The sequence below is a fragment of the Vidua macroura genome, chromosome 14 (genome assembly GCF_024509145.1).
Source record: "Vidua macroura isolate BioBank_ID:100142 chromosome 14, ASM2450914v1, whole genome shotgun sequence".
NCBI classification, from domain to species: Eukaryota; Metazoa; Chordata; class Aves; order Passeriformes; family Viduidae; genus Vidua; species Vidua macroura.
Window position 1 is genome coordinate 20,572,278 of NC_071584.1, and position 26,025 is coordinate 20,598,302.

Below are 26,025 nucleotides of genomic sequence, written 5' to 3' on the forward strand. Positions count from 1 at the left end.
CCTAACCAGGCGTTTCCAGTGGCATCAGGGACCTCTTTGGGGCAGCACGTCTAGGATTCATTGCGGGAGTTTTTCACCAGCGTGAGAAAAGCATCGCTTCTGGGATTTTCTCTCTCTTTCCCTGAAGCAAGCAGTGAAACTTAATGCTAGTCTTGCTCAGGATGAGTATCTTCAGTTTATTTTCTTTCTCTATCTCCCCTTCTCTAAGCTAGGGAAAGAAGCAACAACAAAGAACTTACATACGTCAGAAGACATGAACATTTGGTTGCACTTGAGTTTGATAAATATTTGTAGAAGTATAATACATAATATAATAATAAAATAACAATAATATTATAACAATATAATAAGTATATTTGATAAATATCCAGATAGTAGCAGCTGCAGTAGTGGGACTGGAAGATGCTTTAAAATGACATGATTCTTTCCAGCACACTCTGAAGTCAGTGGGAATGCCACTGTGGATCTGATGTGCTTGTCTGGGATTTGTGGCTCTTCTCGACGGGTGGTTGTCAGCTGGTGCTGGATAACCTGTGTGGGAGCTGGTGGCACAGTGCTGGTTCCTCTAGTGAGGAGGAGTTGGGGCTTTGAAGTGGCTTGAGGCTAAAAATAGCTAACCGTGTTAAAAGGCTATTGCTTATTTGTGTCAGGTGTGTTATAGGCGTGAGTTCACATTACTTTTGCAGAGTCTTGGCTCTTACCAACTTGTGAGCCTGGAGATGCGATGCTGAGTTTCTATTTCAAGCACTGTGGTGGTTTTTTCTTGGTTTGTGGATTCCTGTAGGTGACTGGGAGCTGTCTCCTGTTTAATGAGGAGGTGAAGATTAATGTGAAGGGGGAGAGAACAGAAAAGCCAGCTCTGTTTGGGGCAATAGATCTAACATTAGGAACCAGGGTTTGCTGCAACAGGGGGGTGAGGGAAGCACATTTGAGTTACCACCAAACCTCATCTTGCAGGGGTATCTGCTGCCTTCCTGGTGGGCATTTTTCTGGTATTTGGGGCACGTCAGGTTGGGGTGTGGGAAAGGTGCCTGAGTGAAACTGGAATAGAAACGTAAAAGAGATTTTTGTCAGGGCTCTGTCTTTGAAGCACAAATCTTTGGCCGTACGTTAGCTAACAGAACACGTGTTTTCTAAATGCACTAAAGGATGTAAAGATCCTGGAATTGACTGGGAGGTGGCTTTGAAGTATCACTCAGTAACTGCACCGTGTCTCTGCTGACGGGAGCGGTGCAAAACCCCACGCGAGGGCTGGGTTTGCTGCTGGGCACCGCAGGAACAGTTTTGACTTGTGCCTCACAAAAGCTGCAATCTGTACTGGGGATCCGTGTGCCTGCTGGAGCGTTTTCAGCTGGAGGAGCCAGGCAGGTTAGCAAAGCAGCACGGAGGAGGGGATTTCTGGAGCCATGGCTGCAGCGTGTGTAAGTGCAGGGAAGGGCTGCGCACGTCAGGAGCGGAGGAAGCGTTTTAATGAATTTGTTTATGAAGATGGATTGAGGCAGCCTGCCGTGCAGCCCGCCGTGACTTGGAGCTCTGAGTAGCTCCTATAAATAGAGCCCGAAAGGCAGCGAGCAGATCCTTTGTGGGCTTTTCAGTTAATTATGAGAGATGAACCTTTGCAGCAGCAGCTGCTAAAAATAGCTCGGAGTCTGCCAGCGCTCTGCCTGGTCCCTGGTGCTGGAGCTGGTGTCTAGATACCTTCAGGAGCCAGGGCAGGTGGTGAGCCCCTTCCTCACGGGGCCACCTGCAGCCTCCCCTCCACCCAGCCAGGGCAGGTCCCCAGGGAAACAACCAAGGATGCTCTGCTTTCGGTGGATGCCTTACTGAGAGACGCCCAGCTCACTGCTGTGGCTTCTCTGGAGCATCAGTGACTTCATTCTTTCTCTGAGAGATGCCTCAGCTGCTCTGCGGGAGCGTGGCGAGGCCTCGGGAGAGCTGCTGGTGCTGGCAGGCTTGTGCACGGTGGCATTTGAAGTGGTGGGGTACAGAACCCGGGGATGGGGCTGACGCTGCCTGTGCTGCTGTGCCTGCAGACTCACTACGCGGTGCGGGACACCACCGTGCTCTGCACCGATGAAGCCATCGACACCCTCACGGCCACAATCGAGTGTGAGCAGCCACAGCCCGACCTCTACAAGTGAGTCTGGCCCTCCTGCCTCCTCCCCTGCCTGTCCTGCCCTGCAGCTGCCCGGTGGCATCCCCCTGCAGCCGCCTCAGCACTCGGATCACCCGGGGGATCTGCAGTTCAGCAAAGCAAAGGCCATCTTCTTTGTGCCAGAGACCAACAGGTGTCTCGAGGCACTGATAAGCTACTGGGCCTCCTCTGTATGAGCACAGCAGAGTCTTCAAAGCTCAGTGTCTTTGCAGAAAAGCCTCCCCTGTGCAACAGTTCTCGTGGTTTTTGTCGGCTCAGCAGCAGTAATGGTCCGTGTACCCATTTTTGGGCCACTCTCACCTTCCCAGTGAGATGCACTGGGCTGAATGACTTCCAGGAGTAAGAGGTCTGTGGTTAGATCCCTTGAGGGAGGTTTTCTGGGGTGTGCTGCAGTCTGTAATGGGATGTGCTGGGCTGTGTAAGCACACGGGCACCCCTGAGCATGAGGAGTGTGTGGCTTCCCTCTGTCCTGAGCACAGCCACCCCTCTGAAACATTAAACTCTCAAATTCACTTGTTTCTGGGTTTGCTTCCATGTCCTGTCAATGACTTTTCTTTGTTACCTTTGTAGTAGAATGTGTTTGTAACACAAGTTTCTCATATTTTTGTCACAGATTTGTTGGAAGAATTATCATCTATGGGAGTAACCAAGAGCCTGTAGCCAGGTTGGTCCTGCAGCTGCCTGTTGGCCCTCCTCAGAGGGGCTGGGCATCTACAGAGAATTTCAGAGATCTGAGCTTGTCCTGCCATCATTTGGGATTATTTTTTTTTTCTTTAACCACTCCAAAGATTTCATTCTAAAAGGAGGCTTCCCTTCTGCCATCCTGTGATTTGTTTTGAGCCCCTTTTGGGGAGGCAGTGCAAGACCACCTGGTAATGGCCTGCCCTGCTGATGGGGCACAAACTTACCAGGCAATGACAAAATATTGTCATTGGAAGGTAAGCAAAAACTCAAACATCAGAGTGTTCCACGGGAAGGATGAGCAGGTGATGTTCATAAGCCATGCACAACAGCTGGCTCTCACCAGAGCGTGTTGGATGGGTTTTGTGCTCTGGTGGGTCTGTTCATACCCTGGGAGCAGCAGGGGCTCACTGGGGGTTCCAGAGAGAAATAAAAACACAAATGGGGCTGTCAGCTTTGATGGTGCCATTGATGGACTGGGCTGGAATGGACAGGCTTCTGATGATTTTAACACTGCAGTTTTATATGAGTACTGGAACATACTGGGTCTGAGCATTTTGCAGTTATTCCTCAAAAGCCTTACTGAAAATCCCCCAGTAAGAGTGGAATCTTGCATTGGGGATAGTATTTGTAAGATGAAATGGAAATGTAATTATATAAAGAGAAAAACAAACTCAAGTAAGGCCCCAGTTTAACATACAAATCATGTAATCAGACATAAGGAAACTTTGTTTATCTTTCTATTCTAATTCTAATTTATAAAGTAGTTTGAATGTTCTTTGAGTGATGTAATGTTGTAATTTCTTTTATGTTTAGGTCTTTGGGTCCTGAAAACCTGTTGTTGAAAGGTGCTACCCTCAAAAATACCAAGAAGATTTATGGTGAAGTTGTTTTTGTTTGTTTATTGAAATAGTTCTGATAAGTAATGACGAATGTAGATGCTCACTGCTAAATCTGGAGAGGGAACGTACTTCTCTACAGCCTGTCTACCTGGGCTGCCCAGCTGCAGTTTTCATGCAGAGTGGCCAGGGTGAAATTCGGAGGCACTGGCTCTGTCTGCAGGGCTGCCCAGGTGTGTCAGTACAGCAGAGCAAGCTTTTCCTTTTGCCTGAGACACGATGAGCAGGAGCTCTGATCCTCTGCTGGGAGCGCACCAGGCGCTGCTGGCGCAGGGAGAGGGCTCTGGTGGGAGACTTTTCCTGACTGTGCGTGATCCACGGGCTCCTGCTCGTGCTCTGGGACACAGCAGTGGCATTACTTGGCAGCCTCAGGGGTCTGGGGAGTTGAGCAGTCCTTGGGGAACGCCTGCTCCTCAGCTGGGACTGGAGCTGGATGTAAACACTGGTGCCTGCTGGCTCCCTGTGGGCTGCCCGTCCCTCATGAGCCCTGCTTTGATACCCTGCAGGAGTTGCAGTCTATACTGGCATGGAAACAAAAATGGCTCTGAACTACCAAGGGAAATCTCAGAAACGGTCTGCAGTAGAAAAGTGAGTATTTTACGTCCAAAAAAAAAAAAAAACCCCGGTAAAACCCGTTGGGTTTGGGTTTGTTTTTAATGGATGGCTTGTACAGAAGTAATCCCCTAATCTGCTGCCTTTTGCTTCAGATGCTCTCTGATTGCACAGAAAAATCTGGGTATTTGATAAAGCATGTCTTGCTAGAAGCAGCATCATTTAGTAGCTTTTTTGTTTAAAAACAAAATTAAGAAATGTTTAAATATATGAACCTGACACTGAATATCAGCAGTGTCAAAAGCACTCGTTCTGTAATTCCCTTCTTAAAAGTAAGGAAGTCTTGTTCCTGCCTGTTTACATGATTTTCTCTATAAAAATAGCTGCAAGAACTTAAAAAAGAAACCTGTTTTTCAGATCCATCAACGCTTTCTTGATAGTGTATTTGTGCATCTTACTGGGCAAGGCCACTGTGTGCACCACTCTGAAATATGTCTGGCAGAGTAATCCATTTAATGATGAGCCTTGGTACAACGAAAAGACTAAAAAAGAGAGAGACACGTTCAAGGTAAGTGGATTTGTATTTCAGCACCTCCTCCAGCTTTACTCACTCTGGCTGTTTAGTTTAATCTGATAGTGCCTGCTGCCAGCCCTGGGAGTCCTGTTTGCTCACAGAAAGTGCTGTTGTTTCCTTTGGTCTCTCCTGCTGTTTGTGTTTCTTTTGTGCCTCTCTCATGCTTGTGCACAGTGAGGTTTGTGTGGAGCAGGGGCAAAGCATGAGTAAATACTGTATAATGTAGAAATGCAGCTGATGTAACCTGGGTCCTTATCTGAACTCAAGATATCTTTCAGCTTTGAATAGGTAAGCCTAAATTGAGGCCATGTCAGCCAGCTTGTTAAACTTGCCCAGACGTGGGCAGTCAAGCCTGAGTGAGTGCAAGTGTGTGTAGGGATCCTCACTGGATGGGTTATGGAGTTGATGGGTTGTGTACAGGGATGTCACTGCACCACTGGTACCCTTGCCACAGCTTGACTGGTCTCAAGCCACCTGCTCCTTTTTTCTGGTTATTTGGGGTTGGCATGAGCATGTTAGCAGTATATTCTTGAGGGGAATATGCTTATGAAACATTGTTTTGGTCACTGTGAAGCAGTGAGATGTGTACCTGGTAGCTCTGCAGAAGACAGTGGGATTTTCTGTGCCAAAGGAAAATGGGATTTAGCCCTGTATCTCAGCTGTATTCATTTCCATGATGTTTTTTCCTATTTAACCTTTTCTGAGAAGCTGTCTAGATTCCCTGAGGTGTTTCTGCAAACTGCCCCTGTGTCCTGACAGCCACAGGCTGCACCTTCTCCTCTTTCCTTCGCAGGTGCTGCGGATGTTCACAGACTTCCTGTCGTTCATGGTCCTCTTCAATTTCATTATCCCCGTCTCCATGTACGTTACAGTGGAGATGCAGAAGTTCCTGGGCTCCTTCTTCATCTCCTGGGACAAGGAGATGTTTGATGAGGAAATACAAGAGGGAGCACTGGTGAACACCTCGGACCTGAACGAGGAGCTGGGGCAGGTCAGAACGTGCTGGGTGTGCACCTGTCAGGATGAGGATGTGGCTGAACGTGCCCTCCCTGCCAGGAGCCCTTGCTGTGGCAATCCCTGGCGGTCCCCTGGGGCCAGAGCTTCACCCAGAGCTGCGGTGGCACTTTCCATTTGATGTGATTCCACTCGCTCTGCCAGCCAGATAAGGCTATAAATAGTGCATGAGAGAGCAGCAATTGGGTCACGCCAATTGTTTCCATTTTGGGGAATATCAGGCGCGGCGCTCCGCGTGTCAGGGTGCTTTGCTTTCACTGCTTCAATTAAAAATTAAAAACCCTCTGCCTCTTTGAGGATTAGTGAAAAATGTCTGCCCAGTCGTTCCCTGGGCGTGCAGAGCACGTGCAGCTGTGCTGCTGCTGCCTCGCTGGGGCACCCAGACACCTCAGGCTTCCCTGTCTGCTCTGCAGTGGGAGAGATGAGTGCAGGGCATGTGTAGTGCCTCCTGCTTTTGGTTTTGCTTTAAAAACAATAGTAAAAATACACTTGGAGTAGCAATTAGCCGATGGAAATGCAGCTCCAAGACGAAAATCCCCAAAGGAGGCAGCAGACCTGCAGCAGCAGTTCTGTAAGCACTAGGGCTATAGCAAAGGACCCAAGAAAGTGAATGAGGGGAGAGTGAAGAGCCTGGAGACAGATTTTAGGTCTTCAGAAGCTGCCTCCTGCCACCTCTGCAGCAGGCTGAAAAACAAAGGAGCAAAGTAGCAGAAGCACAGGGTGATGCAGTGGGGCACCTGCGGGTGTTTTGCAGTCGGGTTAGGATGGCCAGGTACCCTCCAGCACTGGCACAGCTGCACTGGGACGCCCCAGGCTCTGTTTCTGGGGGCCCCTTGCCCAGCCCCTGTGGCAGCTGCCCGTGCTTGCAGGTGGAGTACGTGTTCACGGACAAAACGGGCACGCTGACCGAGAACAGCATGGAGTTCATCGAGTGCTGCATCGACGGGCACAAGTACAGGGACTGCACTGCAGAGGTGGATGGCTTCTCCCAGACTGATGGGCCCCTCAAATACTATGGCAGAGCTGAAAAGGTAAGAGATGTGCCTGCTGATGGCTGTGAGGGCTGCGTGGCCAGCTCCTGGCTGCGTGTGGCGTGCAGCTGGTAACGAGCCCTCCCTCCCTCCTGCCCAGAGCCGTGAGGAGCTGTTCCTGAGAGCCCTGTGCCTGTGCCACACGGTTCAGATCAAGGAGGCAGACCAGGTGGATGGGCTGGTGGCACACCCAGAACGCAAATACACCTATATCTCCTCTTCCCCAGATGAAATCGCTTTGGTGAAAGGCGCAGAAAAGTAAGGATGTGAAGGATGTTGGCTTTTTAATTCCCTCTCTCTGGCGGGGAGGAGGGAGGTGAGGGTGATCTGAAGCTGATAGATCCCTTTCCACGGTCTCTCTGCTGAACCTGAGCTGCAGTGCTGTGAGCCTGTGGGTTTAAATGAGCTCTCTGTTAAAGGGATGCTCTGTAAAGGATCTCCCTGAGCAGCTCCCTGGGAGACCATGGTTTGCATGCACTGAGAGCAGCCCCAAGGTGCTGCAGTGCCCAGGTGTGGCTTCTTTGCTGGAGCCCACGTGGCCTTGTGCTTAGGAACAGTTACCATGTGCATATTGCAGTGAAGTCTTTTCCTCGCCATGCAGTGGCAAAATAATGGGATGGTTACTTCTGTCAACCCCACATTTGAATCCTGCCAGAGATGCTCAAGGGCAGGCTGGGGGGGCTTTGAGCAGCCTGGTGAAAGGTGTCCCTGCCCATGGGTTTGGGATTAAATGATCTCTCCAGCCCAAACCACTCAGTGATTCTATGCTCTTGCCAGCCCCTAGGTTTAGATGGAGGCTGCTGCAGCTGTGTACACTTGCTCATGGCTTGTAAAGCTGCCAGAGAGCCAGTGGACCATGTCCAGAGGCTCTCTGTGTCTGTGTGCTCCAGTGCCCAGGCTCTCCAGGGGATGGGAGCAGTGCCAGGACATCATAGCAGGCTCTGCATGGAGCAAACAAGCATCCAGCCGTGCTCCTTAGCCCGGGCTCACCGAGCTCTGCTCTGCAGTGCAGAAGGTGAAACGAGAACGTCGTTATGTGTAACATGTGCCAACGGGTGTTTTCAATGCTCTTCTGTCCTTTTGTTTATTGACAGGTATGGTTTCACTTTTCTAGGACTTGAAAACAATTTCATGAAAATACGAAACCAAAAGAATGAAACTGAGATGTAAGTGCTGCTGGGGCTGCTGAGGAACAGGGCTGCTCTTCTGCACCACTCCCACCCAGCCTAATCGGGTTTGGTCAACCTGGCAAGGTCAAAGCTGTTCCCTGGGGGCAGTCAGACCCTGCTGACCTGCCCTAAAACCCCTGTCCCATTTACAAAGCACAGCACATCAAGGTGTGGGCGAAAAGAGTCGCTTGCAAAAATCCACGGGTGCTTTTCTGATGTCCAAATTCAGGTCCCTGAAGAGCCTGCAGTCCTTTGTATGTATGCTTCATCTGCACCAGGTTGTGCAGGTGGCTCCTGGGATCCACGAGGTGGCTGCTGACCTTACGGGCCATGGCTGGGGCTCACAGCAGGACACTGTGAGCCTGAACTCGTGACACGGCTCCATTCCCTGTAACCTCTCCTTCCCTTCCCAAACTGAAAATAGATTTTACCCTGTGCTCACAGCTTGGTGGACATCTGTGAGTCACTGACCCAATCCCAGCTCTCCCTGAAAACTTGCCTTCACAAGCCAGTTTCACTTCTTACTTCCTTCATGAAGAAACTTCTTATTTATGTGGGAGACTCAGTGTTACTGCTTGTGGAACGTGGTGCCCCACTTCCTGCTGAGCCCCTGCCCAGCCTGGGGGCTCAGTGCACTGGTGGGTACCCACACCCTCAGTCCCATGCTCAGAGCACCACAGGACTACTGGAATCTGGGTTTTTTTCCCTCCATTTTCTTATGCAGTAGCTGTAAAATTCATTCCCAGGTGGCTTAAGCCACTTGCAGGGTGTATTGATTTCTGCAGCTCATTGTTAGTGATTTTCTGTCTCAAATAGTTATTTTTCTATTTTTCCTTTACTGAGCCAAAGCTTTTTTCTCTTGCTCTAAAGGTACCAGCTTCTCCACGTGTTGAACTTCGACCCTGTCCGGCGCCGTATGAGTGTCATTGTGAGAACCACCACAGGTACAGGCAAAGTGCTTCTGAGGGCTCTCCTACCTGTGTGCAAGCTGTCAAACACCTCCTCCTTGCTCCTGTCACCCAGCAAGCTGAGCTGTTAGGTTTTTCTAGGCTGGGCTGACTAAATTCTGTACTGGGACTGGTATCTGTAGAGTTAATTTTCTTTCATGGCAGCTTTTTGGAACCAAGAGCAGATCAGAGAATGAGAACAGTGACCCATGGAGGGAGAGCTCCCTGCCTGCCTTGTTGCAGGCTGGAGCAAGTACAGGGAGACATGTGAGAAAGTCCCCTGGGTGGGATGGGGTTTCATGGGAATAAAAGACAACAATTCAGAGGTCACCATCCTTCTCAAGTGTCAGTCCTGTAAGGTTTGGGATGCTGGTTTTGCCCTCCCTGGAAAGATTGCCAAGGCTTACAGGTACAATGCCCAGCCTGTGGCAGAAAAGTTGCTCAGAGGGAAGCAGGGGCACCCAAAGTCTCAACCTGAGGTGTTTCACAGGCTGGTCAAAGGCCATTTTTGGTAGGCACTTGGGTTTCTAGCAGTTCCCTCTTTAGTCCTCCCAGACTTCCTCCCTCTGCATCACTTGCTTGCTGTGGGCATTGTTAACTCTTTCTGCAGCTTCTGAGTGCTATAAATGATTTATAATTTGCTTTTAGGAAAGTTGCTTCTCTTCTGTAAGGGAGCAGACTCCTCTATTTTTCCAAGGGTGCAGCAAGAAGAAATCCAACAAACAAAAGTCCACGTGGACCGCAATGCTATGGTGAGCACACAGATGGAATTTGGCTGGCTCCTGGGGTCAGGAAAGCCTTATTCCAAAAACAGGGATGTGACCTTGCTTTGGAGAGAAGTGTTGAAAACCTGAGTGTCACTTCACATTGTTTTGATGCCAGGCTTCTTTCCTTTTCTGTTTGGTTGGCTTCCACCTTTATTTGATATACTTATATGGTCTCCATCACAGCTGTGTCCAAGCATCTCCCAGGCAAGTTAAAAATAGAAGCAACATCAGCAGCCTGGTCCCAGTCGTGGTGGCTCCCAGTCCTGCTCTCCCTGCTGGCTGCATGCTCCCAGCCCTGCTCCTTCTCTTGGTTTCTTTGTGCACATCATAAGCAGCACCACGATTACTCAGTGTAAACACAGAAAATTGCTCTTTTGACACAAGCCAGCAAGTAATCCTTGCCCTCAGGGCCAGTGCTGCCAGAAGCACTGATGACAGACAAAAGCACCAACCCTAAAGTGAGGAGCTGTAAAAATTCTGGATTTAGGGCGTTTGTCCACTTTGTTTTCTTTCCCTGCCACTGCCAGGATGGCTACCGAACGCTCTGTGTGGCCTTCAAAGAACTGACTGAGAAGGAGTATGACAAAATTGACAGACAGCTCAATGAAGCCAAGATGGCTCTGCAGGACAGGGAGGAGAAGATGGCCAAGGTTTTTGACGACACAGAAGCAGACATGCACCTGATTGGGGCTACTGCTGTAGAAGACAGGTAAGGAGGTGACTCCACCAGCAGCACTGTGGTGCCTGTGGTTTCTCTGTGATGTGAACTTGTGGCCTGGACTCACCGTGGTGGAGCTGAGCAGCCAGGCAGATGCTGGCAGTGTCCAGGGCAATTAATGACACCATGGCACAACCCATTTCACAGTGCCCTAGTTGCTTAAATTGGCTGGTGTAGTAGGAATTGGGATTTATTAATGAAACTACCGAAATACTTGCACTTCTGGAGAGTGAATTAAGCACACAGCATTAATTTGCACATCAAAACAAATTCAATTCCACATTCAGTTATAGTAACTGCAAGTGTAAATTAAACTCTTACTGTGAGGCCTCTAAGAGTCAGGAGTATAAAGCAGTGATTTCTCTTTTTGTCTGCAAATAGAACTTTGGTATTGCTGACTTGTAATCCTTATTCCTGTGGCAGTGGTCTCCCCAGCATGGGAAAAGCCAGTGAGCTTCCCTTGAGCGGGTGTTTTTACCTGCAGAATCAGACTCAGGGCTGTGTGGATGAGGTGCAGTGATGCTTTGCTTCTGCTCGCAGGCTGCAGGAGCAGCTGGCAGAGACCATCGAAGCCCTGCACGCAGCTGGCATGAAGGTTTGGGTGCTGACAGGAGACAAGATGGAAACTGCCAAATCCACCTGCTACGCCTGCAGGCTCTTCCAGACCAGCACGGAGCTGCTGGAGCTGACGGCGAGAACGGTGGGCGAGAGTGAAAGGAAGGAGGATCGGCTCCATGAGCTGCTGCTGGAGTACCACAAAAAGCTCATTCAGGACATTCCCAAAAACCGGGGAGGCCTGAAGAGGTGAGTGAGCCAGAGGACCCAGCCTTGCACGCTTCAGGTGCAGATCTGGGGGAGAAGCAGGACCGTGCTGTGGCCCTGGGGACCGGTTACTTGCAGACACTGCGAGTGGTTCCTTTGCTTAGCTCATCATCTCTGGTATTGGCTGGCTTTGAACTTTATTGCACTGTTCCTTTAGTGAAGGGCACGTGCTAAGTCTAAGCTTTTTAAAATTGCTAAGCCCCGAAAAATGGATGGGAAGAAGATTTACCCAAAGCCATTTTTTTTTTCACTGAGATGATACTAGCAGCTAGGCTGACTTAGTCTGGTTAAGTGTGAAACGTGTTCCTTGTTGTGCCCAGAAGCTGGACGTTGAGTCAGGAGTATGGACTGATCATAGACGGCTCGACGCTGTCGCTGATACTCAACCCCTCTCAGGACTCTGGCTCTAGCAATTACAAAAGCATCTTCCTGCAGATCTGCTTGAAGTGCACTGCAGTCCTCTGCTGCCGGATGGCTCCTCTGCAGAAAGCACAGGTATTTACCCCTCCCTGCCCGAGCCCTGCCTGATGTGACACACGCTGAGCTCATCAGCTGGGACTTCACCTCAGCATCCTCATCAAGCAGGACTTCTCCAGGCTGTGTGTAAGCCTCATCTGAGCTTCAGGGCATGATGAAAGCACACCATTCTTTCAAATCTGAATGCAAACCCTTTGTTTAATATGCTGGCAGGAACCCATAAACCCAGGCCAATTAGAAATAAACAGAACCTCCCAGTTTGCTCTTTTTTTGGTTTTCCTTTCCAAATTTGTCAAGTGGAGTCCGTGACTTCCTCACTCCAGCAGATGATGTCCCAGCCTGATAAGTGCTGTGTTTCTGCACCCTGAGATGCGTGAGAGAACCCACCTTTGGGAGAACAGGGTCTGGCAGAAGGGAAGAGCAGGATGTTGCTGCTGGGGTTTGTTTTTAAACACTGTCCTTCAGCCCTGCACTGCTGGACTGGGCTTTTGCTCTGGTTGTGACTGCAAAGCAAGTAAAGAGGGCTTTTATTAACCTCAGCTCTCCAGGTGTTTTATTGCTGCTGTAAAAGCCTGATTGCCTGTCCTGGGGGGAGCAGTGGGAAGGTCTCTGGAGGCTTTTTAACTGAATTTTGGGCTCTGCTGCTGTCCTCTTTTTAAATCTTTTAGATTGTGCGAATGGTGAAGAACACAAAAGGAAGCCCGATAACCCTCTCGATAGGGGATGGTGCAAATGATGTCAGTATGATTTTGGAAGCACATGTTGGAATAGGTGAGAGTCCCTGAAACACCCATCTCACAGCCCAGACCTGTCTGCTCTGGCTGGGGTTCACTACTGAGGTGCAGTTGGTGCTTCTGATTGCACGTGGCTAAACCAATCCCACTGAAAAGTGTGGGAAGTCTGTTCTTGCTTTCTTTGGAGGCAGAGTTTAACTCCAGATTCATGCTTGAGGTCGTAGAATCATGGAGTAGTGTGGGTTGGAAGGGGCCTTTAAAGGGTCCAACCCCTGCAGTGAGCAGGGAGCTCTTCAGCTCCATCAAGTTCCTCAGAGCTGTGAACAGCCTGACCTTGAATGTTCCCAGGAATGGGGCACCCACAGCCTCCCTGGGCAGCCTGTGCAGAGTTTTACCATCCCCATTGTGGAAGAGAGAGATGAGATCATCATCTACTACTCACCTGTGCTAGCACCGTTCTCTGTCAGTGATACACTGCAGATTGTTCCAAAACTGTGACCAAAGTAGTGCTGGTAAGGATTGCTTGGGGCTCAGGAAAAAAAGGGGCACGAGCAGCAAACAGATGGGAGGTTAGGGGCAGTGCAGTGACAGAGTCAGGCTTCAGTGCCTGGTGGCAGGAGCTCAGCACAGGGACACTCACGTGTGTGCTGGGGCTGATGCCCAGGTGTGTCGTGCCTGCAGCAGCACACCTGCCCTGCAGCTGCACTGTCCTTAGGACTGGAGCAGGCTGGAGACTCCTCCTGGCTGCACACTGGGTCTGAAATGTGGGAGCCTCCTGTAATGCAGGGTCAGTGGAAGGGAAGGGGCACGTTCTTCATTTGGGGCTGTTGGAAGTGCTGCGGTGCCCTCTGATGAAGGGAATCCAGTGCAGTCCATCTGGATGTGGCTTTTGTGAACAAAACAGCCCTGTGGGGATGTCTCAGGAGGCTGAGCAGCTGCAGGGGAATAACTGAGCTGTGTGAGATGCAGGCCAGCCCACGGGGAGCCAATTCCTTATCTTTCATCAGGTTAGCCTTCACCACACTCTTACACAGGAAATCACAGAGCAGCCTAAATATAGCTTAAAAACTCCAGAGGCAGGTCTGAGTGTTGTGGAGCCAAAAGCACCCAGAAAGTATTGATGTTTGTTCTCCTGGGGCACTCAGGAGGGAAACTCAGCCTTTGTCATGCCTTGAGCCACTGAGTGATGTGAGCAAACCCGGTGGGCAGCATCCAGGTTCCAGCCCCTTTGGGATTAACCCCTTGCCATGCTTCTGTCTCCAGGGATAAAAGGCAAAGAAGGACGCCAGGCCTCCAGGAACAGCGACTACGCTGTGCCAAAGTTTAAACATTTAAGAAAACTGCTACTAGCACATGGGCATTTATATTATGTGAGAATAGCACACCTTGTACAGTATTTCTTCTATAAGGTAAGGAGCAGTGTGCAGCTGGGTCCTTTGTTTATCCTGTGCATTTATTTGGCAATAGAATAAAATAATAAACAGGAAAAAAAATGTGGGGGGTATTCTGTAGCTCTGTTTTCCTTCCCTGGGACAGGCTGTGTCTGCCATGTGCCTGTCCATGGAAAACAGTGCTTCCAGGGGAATGTGAGCATTCTCATGGTGTCTCCTGCAGATAGTAATTGCTCACTGGATTGGTTTTGTGCTTGATTGAACAAGTGCCTTACCTTTGTCTGATGTTGTAATGTCAGACACTAATGTCTGATAACAGGAAAAACTGCTTGGGTTTAGACTGAGAAGTCAAGTGCCTCCCTGCTGACCATTTGTCTTTTGTTTTCCTAGAACCTTTGCTTCATTTTACCACAGTTTTTATACCAGTTCTTTTGTGGATTCTCGCAGCAGGTAACTCCCAGTAATTTGTCTATAAAGGCAAGGTAAAAAGCAAGTGGCAGAATGAGGCCTCCTAGCAGAGATTTGGCTTTTGGCATCCTGTCTCTTCACCACCTTGCTCTAGAGGACAGTAGGAGCTGACCTTGTTGCTCAGCACCATATCTGGAACATAATATTTTGAGCCCATAACTGAAAAGAAAGCAATCTGCTTTCTTTCCTTTCCCATCCACCAGCTGTAAACACAGGTGGACACCTTCCTGAAGTAGTGAGAGAAGGGTTTAGCTGGTTTGTCAGCACCTGATTTTGCTAGTTCTGCTTTTCTTACAAGAACAAATTTTGAATGGTTTCCTGATCTTGTCTTCTGCTGCATTTCACTGCATTAAAAATGTCACTCAGAAGGAAGAACAGTTCATTCTTTTGTCTTTTAAAAAAAGACACACAATGAGTGTTACCAGAGCTTTGTTTAATCCAAGTAAGCATCAGAGGGGCAGATCCATGTGGTGAGTGGGTTCGTGTGCTTGGAGACAAGAGCTTTGGCCTTTGTGTCAGCTTAAGGGGCTTTTGTGTCTATTTGGGCTCAAAAGTAACAGGAAGAGTAAATGGTGAGAGAGAATTCTCTGCTTGTTTTGGCAGAAACAGTTGCCTTTTTTTTAAGAAAAGAAGCTATAGTTCTTCTGAAACAGTCTAGTCTTCAGAGAGCCACAGGAGGCATCAGATGTATTAATAGAAACGGCAGCACAAGAGCAGCAAGAGGAAAGCTGTGATAAGGGCTGTTCAGTCATGTTTTTCTGGGGGATAAGCTGGAGATGAGACCAGCCAGTTACAAAACTTCCTGTCAGGGGGGCCAAGTTCCTGGGCATGCAGCCTGCAGGTGCCTTGTTCCCCTTGCACTGCACGGAGCACAGCTCCCTTGCAGTGAAGCTGTGCTGGGTGACAAAGGGATGCATCTGTAGGGTATGTGGGAGCTGGAAATTGATGGTTTAATTTCTTTGTGGAGAGGCCTTTTCCTGTCTGTCTCATTTAACCCTTTCTTCCTCTTCTAAGCCACTGTATGATGCTGCTTACCTGACCATGTACAACATCTGCTTCACATCGCTGCCTATCCTGGCTTACAGCCTGCTGGAGCAGCACATCAGCATCGACACGCTGACCTCGGACCCCCAGCTCTACATGTGAGTAGTGCTGGGCTGGCTGCACCTCTGCACAGCCCTCTCAGCCATGGTTTCAGTTCTCTTGGAGGAGTGTAAGCAGGTGTCCCTGTCCTGGGTCAGGGATGGGAGCACCACAAAGTGCAGAAAAAGCCATTTCTGTCCCTCCTGGCTCAGCTGTTCCTGCATTCAAGCTGAGCAGCCTTGTGTTTACTGCCTGTAGCTGCTTGTTTATGCTCTCTGACAGTCTCTGGTCTAGCAAACTGCACTGCTGTATCTCTGTGAAAGGTAAACTGTAGGTGGAATTCATCCAAAAGAAGAATGGAGCTGTGAGCGTGGCCAGACCATTCATTCACGTTACCTTTGAGCCAGGCACGTGATGGAGCATGTAATGCAGGGAGGGGAGAGGTAGCTCTCAGGAGCAAAAGAGATCCATTCATTTTCAGAAAGATGAATGGTTCTGAAGCCCAGCTCAGGCAGATGGTTTCTCAGCTTGTCTAAATGGATGTGTTCCCCCAGGCTTCCCCTCCCCAGGCCAGGTCCCCTTATCAGAGCCCAGGGAGCTCTGCTCATCGATCCACACACTGTTTTCTGCCATGTTGCCCAGGGAAAGGACAGCTCAGACTGTCTCCCTCTGCTTTGCTTGTTGTTTTTGCTCCTTGGTTGCAGCAGGGAGAGGCTCCAATCTTGCACAGAAACAGAGAAGCTTTCCATCTTCCTCCCAGCCCTGCCCACACGCGTGCTTGGGGCAGCCCTTCAGCAAAGACTAAGGAAGAGGTTTTTTTGGAGGAAACCCCTCTCCGTGCATCCCTGTTGCTATTTCCCCAGCCTGGCAGTCAGCTCAGCCCTGTGGAAGAAGCCAGGTCAGGGCTGCTTTGGCCAGTGCCAGCCCTGTCACTGGGGTGTGATGCTCCTCAGCAGTGGAGGAGCTGCGTGTGGCACGGCTGTGCTCAAGCCAAGAGTGATGTCTGTGCAGAGACAGCAAAGGGAGTTATCAGGTGCCTAAAATGCTGTGTGAACGTTGCCTTAGGTATAGAAAAAGCAGTGAATGCAACAAGAGCTGTAAGGCTGGGAAGGGGCTTGGGTGGTTTTGAAGTAAACACTCAGGGCCGTGATTGATTAGGGCTCTATATTCCTTCACTCTGTGTCAAAATGCCACCATCTGGATTTTAAATAGCTTGGTAATTGAATATTGTGCGACAGAGCAATAGCAGCAGGCCCCTGTGCCTTCCCCTGGTGGGCTCTCTGATCTCTGGGGCCTGTGTGTTGAGGGGAAAGAGCTCAGTTTGCATATTCATGGCTGTGCCTGTGCTGCTGGATGCAGAGCGCCCGCTGCGCTGCTGCTGGAGGAAGTGCTGAGCTGCTGCAGTGCAGATCCTGAGCCTGGAAAAAGCCTGTTTACCACCAGCACTGCAGGACAGAAATGGGAATGCAAAACAGAGCTCGCAGGGAGGAAGCTGCTTGTATTTTCTCTCCTTGCAATACCCCACACTTCCAGTCTGCTCTGTCCTTGTTTCTCAGACCCAAGTTGTGCTGTGTTAGAGCATGGTCACAGCATCGTTGTGTGTAGGTTTCAGTAGGATCTCATTTCAGAAACTGCAGTTACAGGAGCCCAGCACTGCACAGGTCTGCAAAGTGCATCTTGCTGAAAATGGATGTGTTGCTTTAGGAGTTAAGGAGAATAGTGCACAAAAGGTGGGGACTGTACAGAAAGCAATTGGAGAAGATAATGATGCAGGGAACTGTTTTTAACTCCCTCCTGCCCTGATAGCCACCCTCTGCTCCCCAGGTCTGTGTGTGGTCCCTGCAGAGCTTTGCTCATAGCCCATCCATTTGCTGCTGCTGCTGCCTCCATGCCAGATCTCATCCTGTATTCAGCCAAGAGTCTCCTGCTACAACCCCTGTGATAAAAACACCCACCATACGATTCAGGAGGTTATTTTCAGCCTGTGCAGAAAAACACCAGGGAACAGGACTTGCAGAGCTTTTCTCAAAAAAGGACTTTTGTGCATTCAACAAAAAGAGGGAAGCACACCACAGATTTCATGCATCCCATACAGCTGCTCTTTAGCCTTACCCTGCTTTTAAAATTCACCAGATAATGTCAGATACCCCGGGCAGCTCAGGGGCTGCAGGAGAGGTTCAGGACAGCATTGCCTCTGTTCACTTTGTGCTTTTCCCATCCAATTTACCTAGAGGAGAAAGACAAAACAATTCCTATGCTGAGCCTCTTGTGATTTCTCACGATCAGCAGTTGCATATTAGAAGTGTTCTTTATGTCCTGGAAGGTATTTTTGTGGTTTCCCCCCTTGCCTCCTACTGCAAGGGCTTGCTCCAAAGCCCCCCAGTCCCCTGCCTGTGAGGGGTTTTGCAGCACATCCTAAAGGTGGTGGTGATGATCTTGTTGCTCCATCTCTTGGCAGGAAGGTGTCGGACAATGCAATGCTGCAGTGGAGGCCCTTCCTCTACTGGACCTTTCTGGGCACCTTTGAAGGACTTGTGTTTTTCTTTGGGGTTTATTTTCTTTTTCAAAACTCGTCGTTGGAAGACAACGGAAAGGTAATGCCCCCAGAGGAAAGGAAGATGGGTGTTTGTGCTGTGTGCTGCCTCGGACACGCCTGGCAGGGAATATCTGCGCGCTTAATCTGTGCACCGTGGCTCGAGTCTTGTCCAGCACTGTAGCCTGGCTTATGGTGTGATCCTGCAGCAAATGCTTGCAATAAAACATTTTCCAGATCGCCATGGAAACAGGGCAGAGCTGGTTACAGTCACTAGGTACAATGACTAGTCCTCCACACAGCTCTGTTCCACCAGGGAGCTTTGCGCAGCGCTCGTCCCCTCCTCGTGTGATCCCAGGGCAGCAGCAGTGTCTGTCCTTCCCAGCCCGAAATTCGGCGTGTGCTTGGCTGGTGGTGAGCAGCTGAATTAGCCCACCTTGATGGGATGCTGCTCGTTAGGGCAGACATGGTGTGGGGCTGCTTGTGTGCTCTGCCTGCCTGGGGGTGTGATCTCAGCCTCTGGTCTCCCTCTGCCCCGGGGAGGGCTGGGCTGGCCTTTTGCTCCAGCCAAAGCCTTTTGCTCCTGTTTTGGAGCCAGCAGAAGTCCCCAGCTGCTGGAGGCAGCAGGATGTTGTCCCTGCTGCCTGCTTGCTCGTGCCTCTGCTGTGGGGTGAGCACTTGCATTGCCATGGGAGCTGCTGGGGTTAACTCGCACAGAAAGAGGAGGAAAAAAGATGGAAGGTTTTTTATTTTTCCTTTTTTCTCATTTTTTCTTATTTTGCTGGTTAACTGAGAACAGAGCAAAGCATTAGTGCAGGGCAGCTGCCAGGGTGGTGGCCTGAGCTGTTTCAGGACCCTTTCCCCAAGGGAATGTGCAGCATGTTATTAGATCTTGGCTGATGGGAAACTTCTTTACACCATCATTTATGGCCCTTGAAAATACCAAAACTCTTTTTAGCGGCTAACACTTGGAGAAAAGCTGATAAATTTATGTATGTATAGTCATACATTGCATCAATGCCAGCATTTATGGCCCCAGCTCTATGCAGTCAAGCCCCTGCATTGTCAGATCAGTGCTCTTCTGTACCTGTAGCCATTCTGGTTGGATTGGAATGAAACATGAAGCACTGATGTGTTCTGCAAATGCCTTCGGAGGTCAAGTCTGTGTGGCACTACAGTAAGATCTGTGGTTATGTCCTGTTCTGTAAACACTGATGCCTGTAAGAACTGCTACCAGCAATTGTTCATAATATCCATGTATGTTTGATTGACTCGTTTTTCACACCTATTAACTTTGATTTTTTTTTTTGCATTTTTTGGCAACTTTTACATTTCACTTTCTGTTTTAATGTATGCATTCAGAACTTGACAGCCTTTGGTAAGCATCTCTCCCATTCATTGCCATCACTGGATTTGTATACAGTATCTGCTTTTCTTTGTGTGCGTAGTCACTAGTACCCACAAACCAAACCAGATGGATCAGTACCCACTGGTGCCTTCTGCAGAGGGGACTGCACAGAGATGATGATGATGAGTGTGGCGAGAAAGCAGAAAGCAGATTGCCAGGAAATCCTGAGCTGCAGGTGGTGCAATGCCTTGTGTCCTCCGTGGACATTGCTGTTAGTAGGGGGTTGTCCCTGTCACCGTCCCAGCTCTGGTCACCCTGTGGTCTGTGTGGCACTGCATGGCTCAGGGTGGCGTGGCATGCTGTGCCAGGAGCTGTCTGAGCACCTCTGTCCCAGCCCTCCCTCTGCTCCCTGCTTGCCCCCGTCCCTGCCAGCGTTCTGTGCCTGTCCCAGCAGGGCTGGGGCGCCTGTGCCAGTGCCGTGTGTTTTGCAGGTGTTTGGGAACTGGACCTTTGGGACGATTGTCTTCACCGTGCTGGTGTTCACCGTCACTCTCAAGGTCAGCATCTCCCTTCCCTCTTCAGGCCTTTCCCAAAGCTCATGTGTGTGCTGTAAAATCATGTGGTGAATGTGAAGTGTCTGAGTATTTTCCACCACACTTAAATCTTCTCCCATAGAGGCAGAACCTGCTTACTTTCCTTTGTGTAGTCCGTGGTCTTTAAGTGTTTGTTCTATTTAAAATATTTTTCTATTTTTTCCCCTCTTTTGAGGACTCTAGTTGGTTATGGTTGACTTTTCCCCACGCTTTCACCTCTTGATGTTCAGTTCCAGCAAGAGCAGAGGAGCAATAGAGAATTTGGATTTGTCCACCTTGTTTCAGACAAGGCTGAGTGCCAAAGTGATCACAAAAGCACATGTGTCAAATAACAATAGCAAATCTATTTTTTTTTCATGGAGCTTTCCAGAACAAACTGTTTGCATAAGACCTTACAAAAGGTCTTTTGTGTTTGGTTCAGGACAGCAGGTGGTGACAAGAGGCAATTACAGTCCCTGCAACCTTTAGATGTTTCTTTCCTGTAGCATCAGGGTTTGCATCAAATTTATTCAATTTAAAAGTGTCAGTTACAACTAGAATGTCACTGCTTCTCTGCTAACATTGTGCCAGACTGTGGACATTGAAAATGTTTTTCCTGGTGCCCATATGCACAGAGGTGGCTGTTTGGAGAACCTTCAACCCTAATGTGAAACCAGTCTGAAATGTCATATAAATACCATCCAATGCACTCTGCATCTAAAGCCTGTTTTTGTCTCTCTTTATTCCCACAGCTAGCATTAGATACCCGGTTCTGGACGTGGATGAACCACTTTGTGATTTGGGGCTCCCTTGCTTTCTACGTGTTTTTCTCATTCTTTTGGGGAGGAGTCATTTGGCAAGTATCTTTTTCTTTCCACTGCCCTTTCCTGGGGGATGCCCAGTGCAGGCTTTGGCATCCCCTCCTTAGGGGTCTCCTGAGATTTGCAGTGGGCAAGGTGTGTGCAGCCCTGCTCCTTTCTCTGCTGGGTGGGGCAGGGCTGCCTCCATCCAACACCCACCGAAAGCCAGTGCTGGAGAGGGCTGGTGCTCGATGAGATGTGCTTGGGGAGGTCTCAGCCCACCAGAGGGAAGAGAGAACACCCTGGGCATCATCCACGTGCTCAGCTTTGGCAGGGGGTGTTTGCTTTTCTGCCCACGGGGTCATTTCTGCTGCTGAGGCTCTTGTCTTTATTGGGAGGTTCTAGAGTAAACCTTTTAGGGTCTGTGCATGTGGAGGACACAGACAGAAAGAATTTGTGGTGGGAAGAACCCCAGTGAAACAGAAGGAACAGGTGAGGCAGGTGCAGAGCAAGAGGACCTGGCCCTCTGGGACAGAGGGAAAAATAAGCAGGAGAAAGCCAGGATCATGGATCCTGGATCCATCATGGATCTGAGCAGAAGAAATTCTCATTGATTTGAGTGCACTCAGGATTTCAGGTTTAGTGTTGCAAAAGCAGGTGAGCATTAGCACACTACAGACATGAGCAGTTTTGTCTCCAGTGCTGCAGTAAATGTTCAGTTGGCATTCACAGTACAGCACCTCTGTTTTACACCTTTGCTCTGCATTGGGCTATTGCCTGGATCCCTGATCCAGGGATTTAAATATTCTGTGTGGGGGTCACAAGCTTTAGCTCTTCAGTTAACTTTTGCTGACCAACAGATCCAGATTTGCAATCTAGCCACATCTCTGTGCTAAATGTGTGAGTTTTCTGCTGAAAACCTTCTGCTGTTTAACTTGCATAGCTCAACAGTTTTGATCTAACAGTAAGCAAAAACTGTTTTGGGATCCTTGCCATCAGTTATTGATGAGGTGTTTTTCACAGGCAGCTGTTGGTTACTCTCCCTCACCAAAGAAAGGAAGAAGGGGCAAATAACGTGTTGTGATTGAGAGACTCTGGATTTCCACTGTCAAAATCAAACCAGAAGCTGTAGCAAAGCCCGATGTTGAAATACAATGACCTGGTTTATGATGAGGTCAATAATTTATCTTTCAGTGATGGTGGCTAAATTCAAATCCCTTCCCACCCTGAAAAGAAACAGATGTGGAAGATGCAAAATGGATCATGGCAGTATTCCAGGAACAGTGCAGCTGGAGGCAGGAGATGGATTAGGAGAAAGATGGACAGTGTGTTTCTGTGCTGTATCCATCTCTGTCTGAAAGGGAGGCATAACTGCTAATAGCTTTACCTGAAGTCTCCTTTGATTCTGATCTTCTTGGAAAACCCATGCTAACCAGAACTTATTTGTATCCTTTCTTTTTCAGGCCTTTCTTGAAGCAGCAAAGAATGTATTTTGTATTTGCTCATATGCTGACTTCTGTTTCCACATGGCTGGCAATAATTCTCCTGATCTTTATCAGCCTTTTCCCAGAAATTCTTCTAATAGTTTTAAAAAATATAAAAGAGAAAAATCATCAGGTAAGGAACAAGATGATGTATCACACTGTATTTTTAGGAAGACTGTTCTTACCCTCAGGCACCAGATGAACCTCTAACAATACCACGTACCACTCACATCTCAAGGAAGGCTTTTTAGAGTCTTGTCTTGCTCTTTCACATGCCAGAAATATCAAGAAGTTATTCTAAAAATACTGCCTAGATCTGTAACAGGGAGAGAGTCAATCTGTGCCTTTCCTTAGGTGCCTTCTCTGGGTGGGAATGTGGTGTCTCCTAGAGAAGTGCAGAAGCCTTGTCCAGCCTGAACTGATCACCAAACACACTTTATCTTGTCCTGAAAAAACCTGCTTGTTTTTGTGTCAAAAAAGCAGGATGCTCCCCGGGTATGTCCTCAGTGCTGGTGCAGTGGGAGCAGGGTCAGGCCTTGTCACATTTGCCCATCCTGCATAACTGACCAAAGGCTCAGACCATGATGGTCACTCCCCCTGGAAGCTCCCTGGTTTCTTAACAGCTCTCCTTCACTGCTGGGGAGCAGGGCTCCCTTTAGAAGTGGAAACCTCTTAAAAAGTTTTCTCCATTGCTGCTGCAAGTGGTGAAGGCCAGCACTGCCAGACTTGCTGTGCTGAGCCCCTGCCCCTTGTCTCTGCTGGCCCCCAGTGGCACCCCCTGCTCCCCTGGCCATGCTCCCCCTGCTGCAGCAGCTCTCTTGCCCTGCAGCATCAGCAGGTCCTGCCCTGGGCCAGCCTGTGGGAATTGCCAGCCAGCCCTGGCCTCTTGCCCTGGGCTGCAGTAGGGCACAGCTGAGGGACACGGGCTGGGCTCACATGCAGTGAGGGAGCCCCAGCCCTGGTCACTGAAGGAGTCACAGAAGGGTTTGGGTTGGAAGGCTCCCTAAAGATCACCCAGTGCCAGCCCCTGCCGCGGGCAGGGATGCCATTCCCTCGATCAGGTTGCTCAGGGCCCCATCCTGCCTGGCCTTGGACACTTCCAGGGACGGGGCATCATTGAAGTTGAAAACAGTAGAGATGGTAGGAGAGCTGTGGTTGTGTTTTGTGAGGATCCATGTAACTTCTTCCACTTGAGTATGATTTAACAGTTTCTAGCTGGACACCCCTGTTGAATAGGCTGGGAGAGAGTTGCTCTCAGCTGCAGACAGAGGACAGTTTGGGGACAGTGCCCTGGAGGGATGACCTGGGGATTTCTGAGCCCCAGCTCAACCCACCTGGGAGGTGATCTGTTTTTGCCTTCAACTGCTGACCAAAGTTCCATCCCCTCTTGCAATACTTACGTTCAAGAGTGCTTTTTATTCATTTAACAAAGGCTCTTGTGAAATCACTTAGCAAAGCAAAGTGAGTGTCAACTAGAAAAGTCTCTTCAGATGTGCATCCCAAACTAAGCACAGGCTGAGCCATATTTAAATGTACGTTTTGAGTAGGAGCTTTATTGTAAGTGCCTGAAAGAGATACCAGCTCTGGATATCTGTGTCAGCCATCAGACACCAAAGTCAGCTGCCTGATTTGTAAAGGCATCTAGGACCAGGTAGATGAATTTCAAATCAAAACCCTTGTTGAGAATCTTGACCTTAATATCGAAATAAAATAAAGATCAGTGTCCCAAGGGAAGCATACAGTGAAAAACAAAATTAGGGACATTGTATGGGGGCCTGAACCACGACTTGGTGGCCAAGGGTCCCTTCTGGAAGGGGAGGACAGACTTAGGCCAGGTTGTTGGGCATTTGCCCTTGATCCCTGTGGGACAGGGTTTCACCCCCAGTTTCCTATAGCACAGCACATCAGCTCTGCTCAGCCTTTATTAAATTTTCTGTGTGGTAATGTGGTGGTTGTTTTTATTTTGTTTTGGTTCTGTTTGTTTTTTTTAACTGCAAGGCGCATTTGTGTTTTCCTTGGTTTCTGCCTTTCTCTTTCTTGTACTGCAATTTTCTGTCTTTTGTGCTGTTGTGAACTAGGTAACGAAGCGCCTTCCTTCCTCAGGAACATCCACTATCTTCATGCTTTCTCAAACTTCCAGCAATCACAGCTTTTCTTGGAGTGAATAAGGTGATTTCCTTTCTGAGTCGCAATGTGTTGCTTGCTCGACTGCTTTTTTTCTTCCTTCTGATGCCTAACTCCTGAAAACCCACCTTTAGATTTGCTCACGCAGCAGAACCTTGCTTTTCCCCACCTTCTGCCTTAATTTCAATCTTTTGCTTAAATATTTCGTCTGTCTCTTCCCCTTGGGTCCCTTGCTGCTCCTCAGGTGGGTGAGCTGGTCGTGCTCAGGGTGTCCAAGTGAGGTGGACACAGACAAAGCTGGTTACACTCTCCTTCCTTGCTGTAGTTTTGTGTCAGTGGATCAGATAGGAGTGGGACAAGGTGGAGTTGATGTTGGCAGTCCTCTGGATGACTTGTCTGACCTAGGAGGAGCTCCCCCAGTGCCCAGCCTGCCCGGTCCATCCCGTTTGTCCGTGCTGCTGCTGTTCTTTGTGTGTGTGATTAAGCCACAGCCCTCACATCGAGGGGTAGCCTTGGACTTGCTGCCCGTGGGGCTGGTGGGGTCACCCACAGCAAAGCACCTGGATTGCATGTCCCTAGTGTTTGGATTCACGGCACATTCCACCATTACTTGCTGTTCTAAGAATACCAGCTGTGTGGAGATCAGGGGTGTGGTCCCCCCTGCAGCATAAATCCCCAAACGCCGTGGGGAGCTGGGCCGGTTTCTGAATTCCTCCCGTGCCTGTTGCACTGCAAACCCCAGCCAGTGCTAGTCACAGTGTGTTGGCCCATCCTTCATGAAGTGGTGGAGCTGTGCGAGGGGTTGTGTGTGCTGCACTGTGTGAGCCAGGCAGGCTGAGCTCTCGTGTGCTATAAGTCTCTTTGCCTCGCTGTTGCAGAGCAGCAGGAAGGCTCCTGATTCATTGTCGGCCAGACCTTCTGTCACACCACTCCTTTTAAGAGCATTCTCAGATGAGTCTAATGTGTTGTAACAGGTACCCTGTCTGGAGGAGTTGGGATGGTTGTGAAGGCATCGATTAACCAAATGTAACCCCCTCCAAATCAATTAAACCATGGTTCTTGTAATCCTCTTGGCTATCGGTGTGGGGCACCTGTCCTTGTGGAATGGAGATGCAATGCTTGGGATGCATTTTAATTTGGGCATGTTGTACTATCCAGCTTCTTCAGAATCCCATATCTGTGCAGATCCTTTCAAATATTTGGCAATATGTAAACAAATCTTTCAATCTAACTGCTACTTCAGTCGGATGTTAGCACATTTAATTTGAGAGTGCAGCCTGAATTGTGCTAACACTGGTTATAAGAGCTAACACTTGATACATTTACAGTGAAGGATGGAAACCTCAGTTGTTAAAATGATTCCAGTATTGCATCTGAATTGTACCAAAATCCCTTTCTCTAGGGTGCATGCTGTTCTGTCAGATAGAAATAAGTATGTTTTAATTCATCTGCACAGATGGAAACTAAACACATGTACTTATCTGTGTGTCAGCACATGGGACAGAGGCATGTCTCGGTGTCTGTGTGTCTGCACACACACCCAGAGCATCCTTGAATGAGTTGATTTTAAACTTTGTAGTAAGCCAATAGCAGAATAAAAAAGTAAAAGTGCCTAATTGAATTCACAATTCTGCATTTAGGGGAGATGTTATGTGTGGTGGCTGCTGCAAACATAAACCTGC

At 49.0% G+C, this 26,025-nt stretch overlaps 1 protein-coding gene across 5 annotated transcripts in view; it reads left to right on the forward strand.

Annotated features, from left to right (window-relative positions):
* Positions 1-26,025, forward strand: part of ATP11C (ATPase phospholipid transporting 11C) — a 54,601-nt gene that overhangs the window by 24,796 nt on the left and 3,780 nt on the right. The window contains exons 7-30 of one of the 5 annotated variants that reach the window (XM_053990177.1): positions 2,034-2,137; positions 2,769-2,819; positions 3,653-3,717; positions 4,242-4,323; positions 4,705-4,855; positions 5,655-5,852; positions 6,745-6,906; positions 7,007-7,164; positions 8,001-8,072; positions 8,946-9,019; positions 9,671-9,774; positions 10,317-10,498; positions 11,048-11,311; positions 11,650-11,824; positions 12,475-12,577; positions 13,804-13,949; positions 14,322-14,381; positions 15,414-15,541; positions 17,941-18,076; positions 19,855-19,920; positions 20,688-20,791; positions 22,199-22,352; positions 24,323-24,388; positions 25,222-25,317. In XM_053990177.1, coding sequence (XP_053846152.1) covers positions 2,034-2,137; positions 2,769-2,819; positions 3,653-3,717; positions 4,242-4,323; positions 4,705-4,855; positions 5,655-5,852; positions 6,745-6,906; positions 7,007-7,164; positions 8,001-8,072; positions 8,946-9,019; positions 9,671-9,774; positions 10,317-10,498; positions 11,048-11,311; positions 11,650-11,824; positions 12,475-12,577; positions 13,804-13,949; positions 14,322-14,381; positions 15,414-15,541; positions 17,941-18,076; positions 19,855-19,920; positions 20,688-20,791; positions 22,199-22,352; positions 24,323-24,388; positions 25,222-25,314 — 2,898 coding nt within the window. In that variant the 3' untranslated portion in view covers positions 25,315-25,317. Of the gene's footprint in view, positions 1-2,033; positions 2,138-2,768; positions 2,820-3,652; positions 3,718-4,241; positions 4,324-4,704; positions 4,856-5,654; positions 5,853-6,744; positions 6,907-7,006; positions 7,165-8,000; positions 8,073-8,945; positions 9,020-9,670; positions 9,775-10,316; positions 10,499-11,047; positions 11,312-11,649; positions 11,825-12,474; positions 12,578-13,803; positions 13,950-14,321; positions 14,382-15,413; positions 15,542-17,940; positions 18,077-19,854; positions 19,921-20,687; positions 20,792-22,198; positions 22,353-24,297; positions 24,389-25,221; positions 25,318-26,025 lie in introns of all 5 variants that reach the window. The other 4 variants (XM_053990176.1, XM_053990180.1, XM_053990181.1 and 1 more) reach the window with 4 other exon arrangements.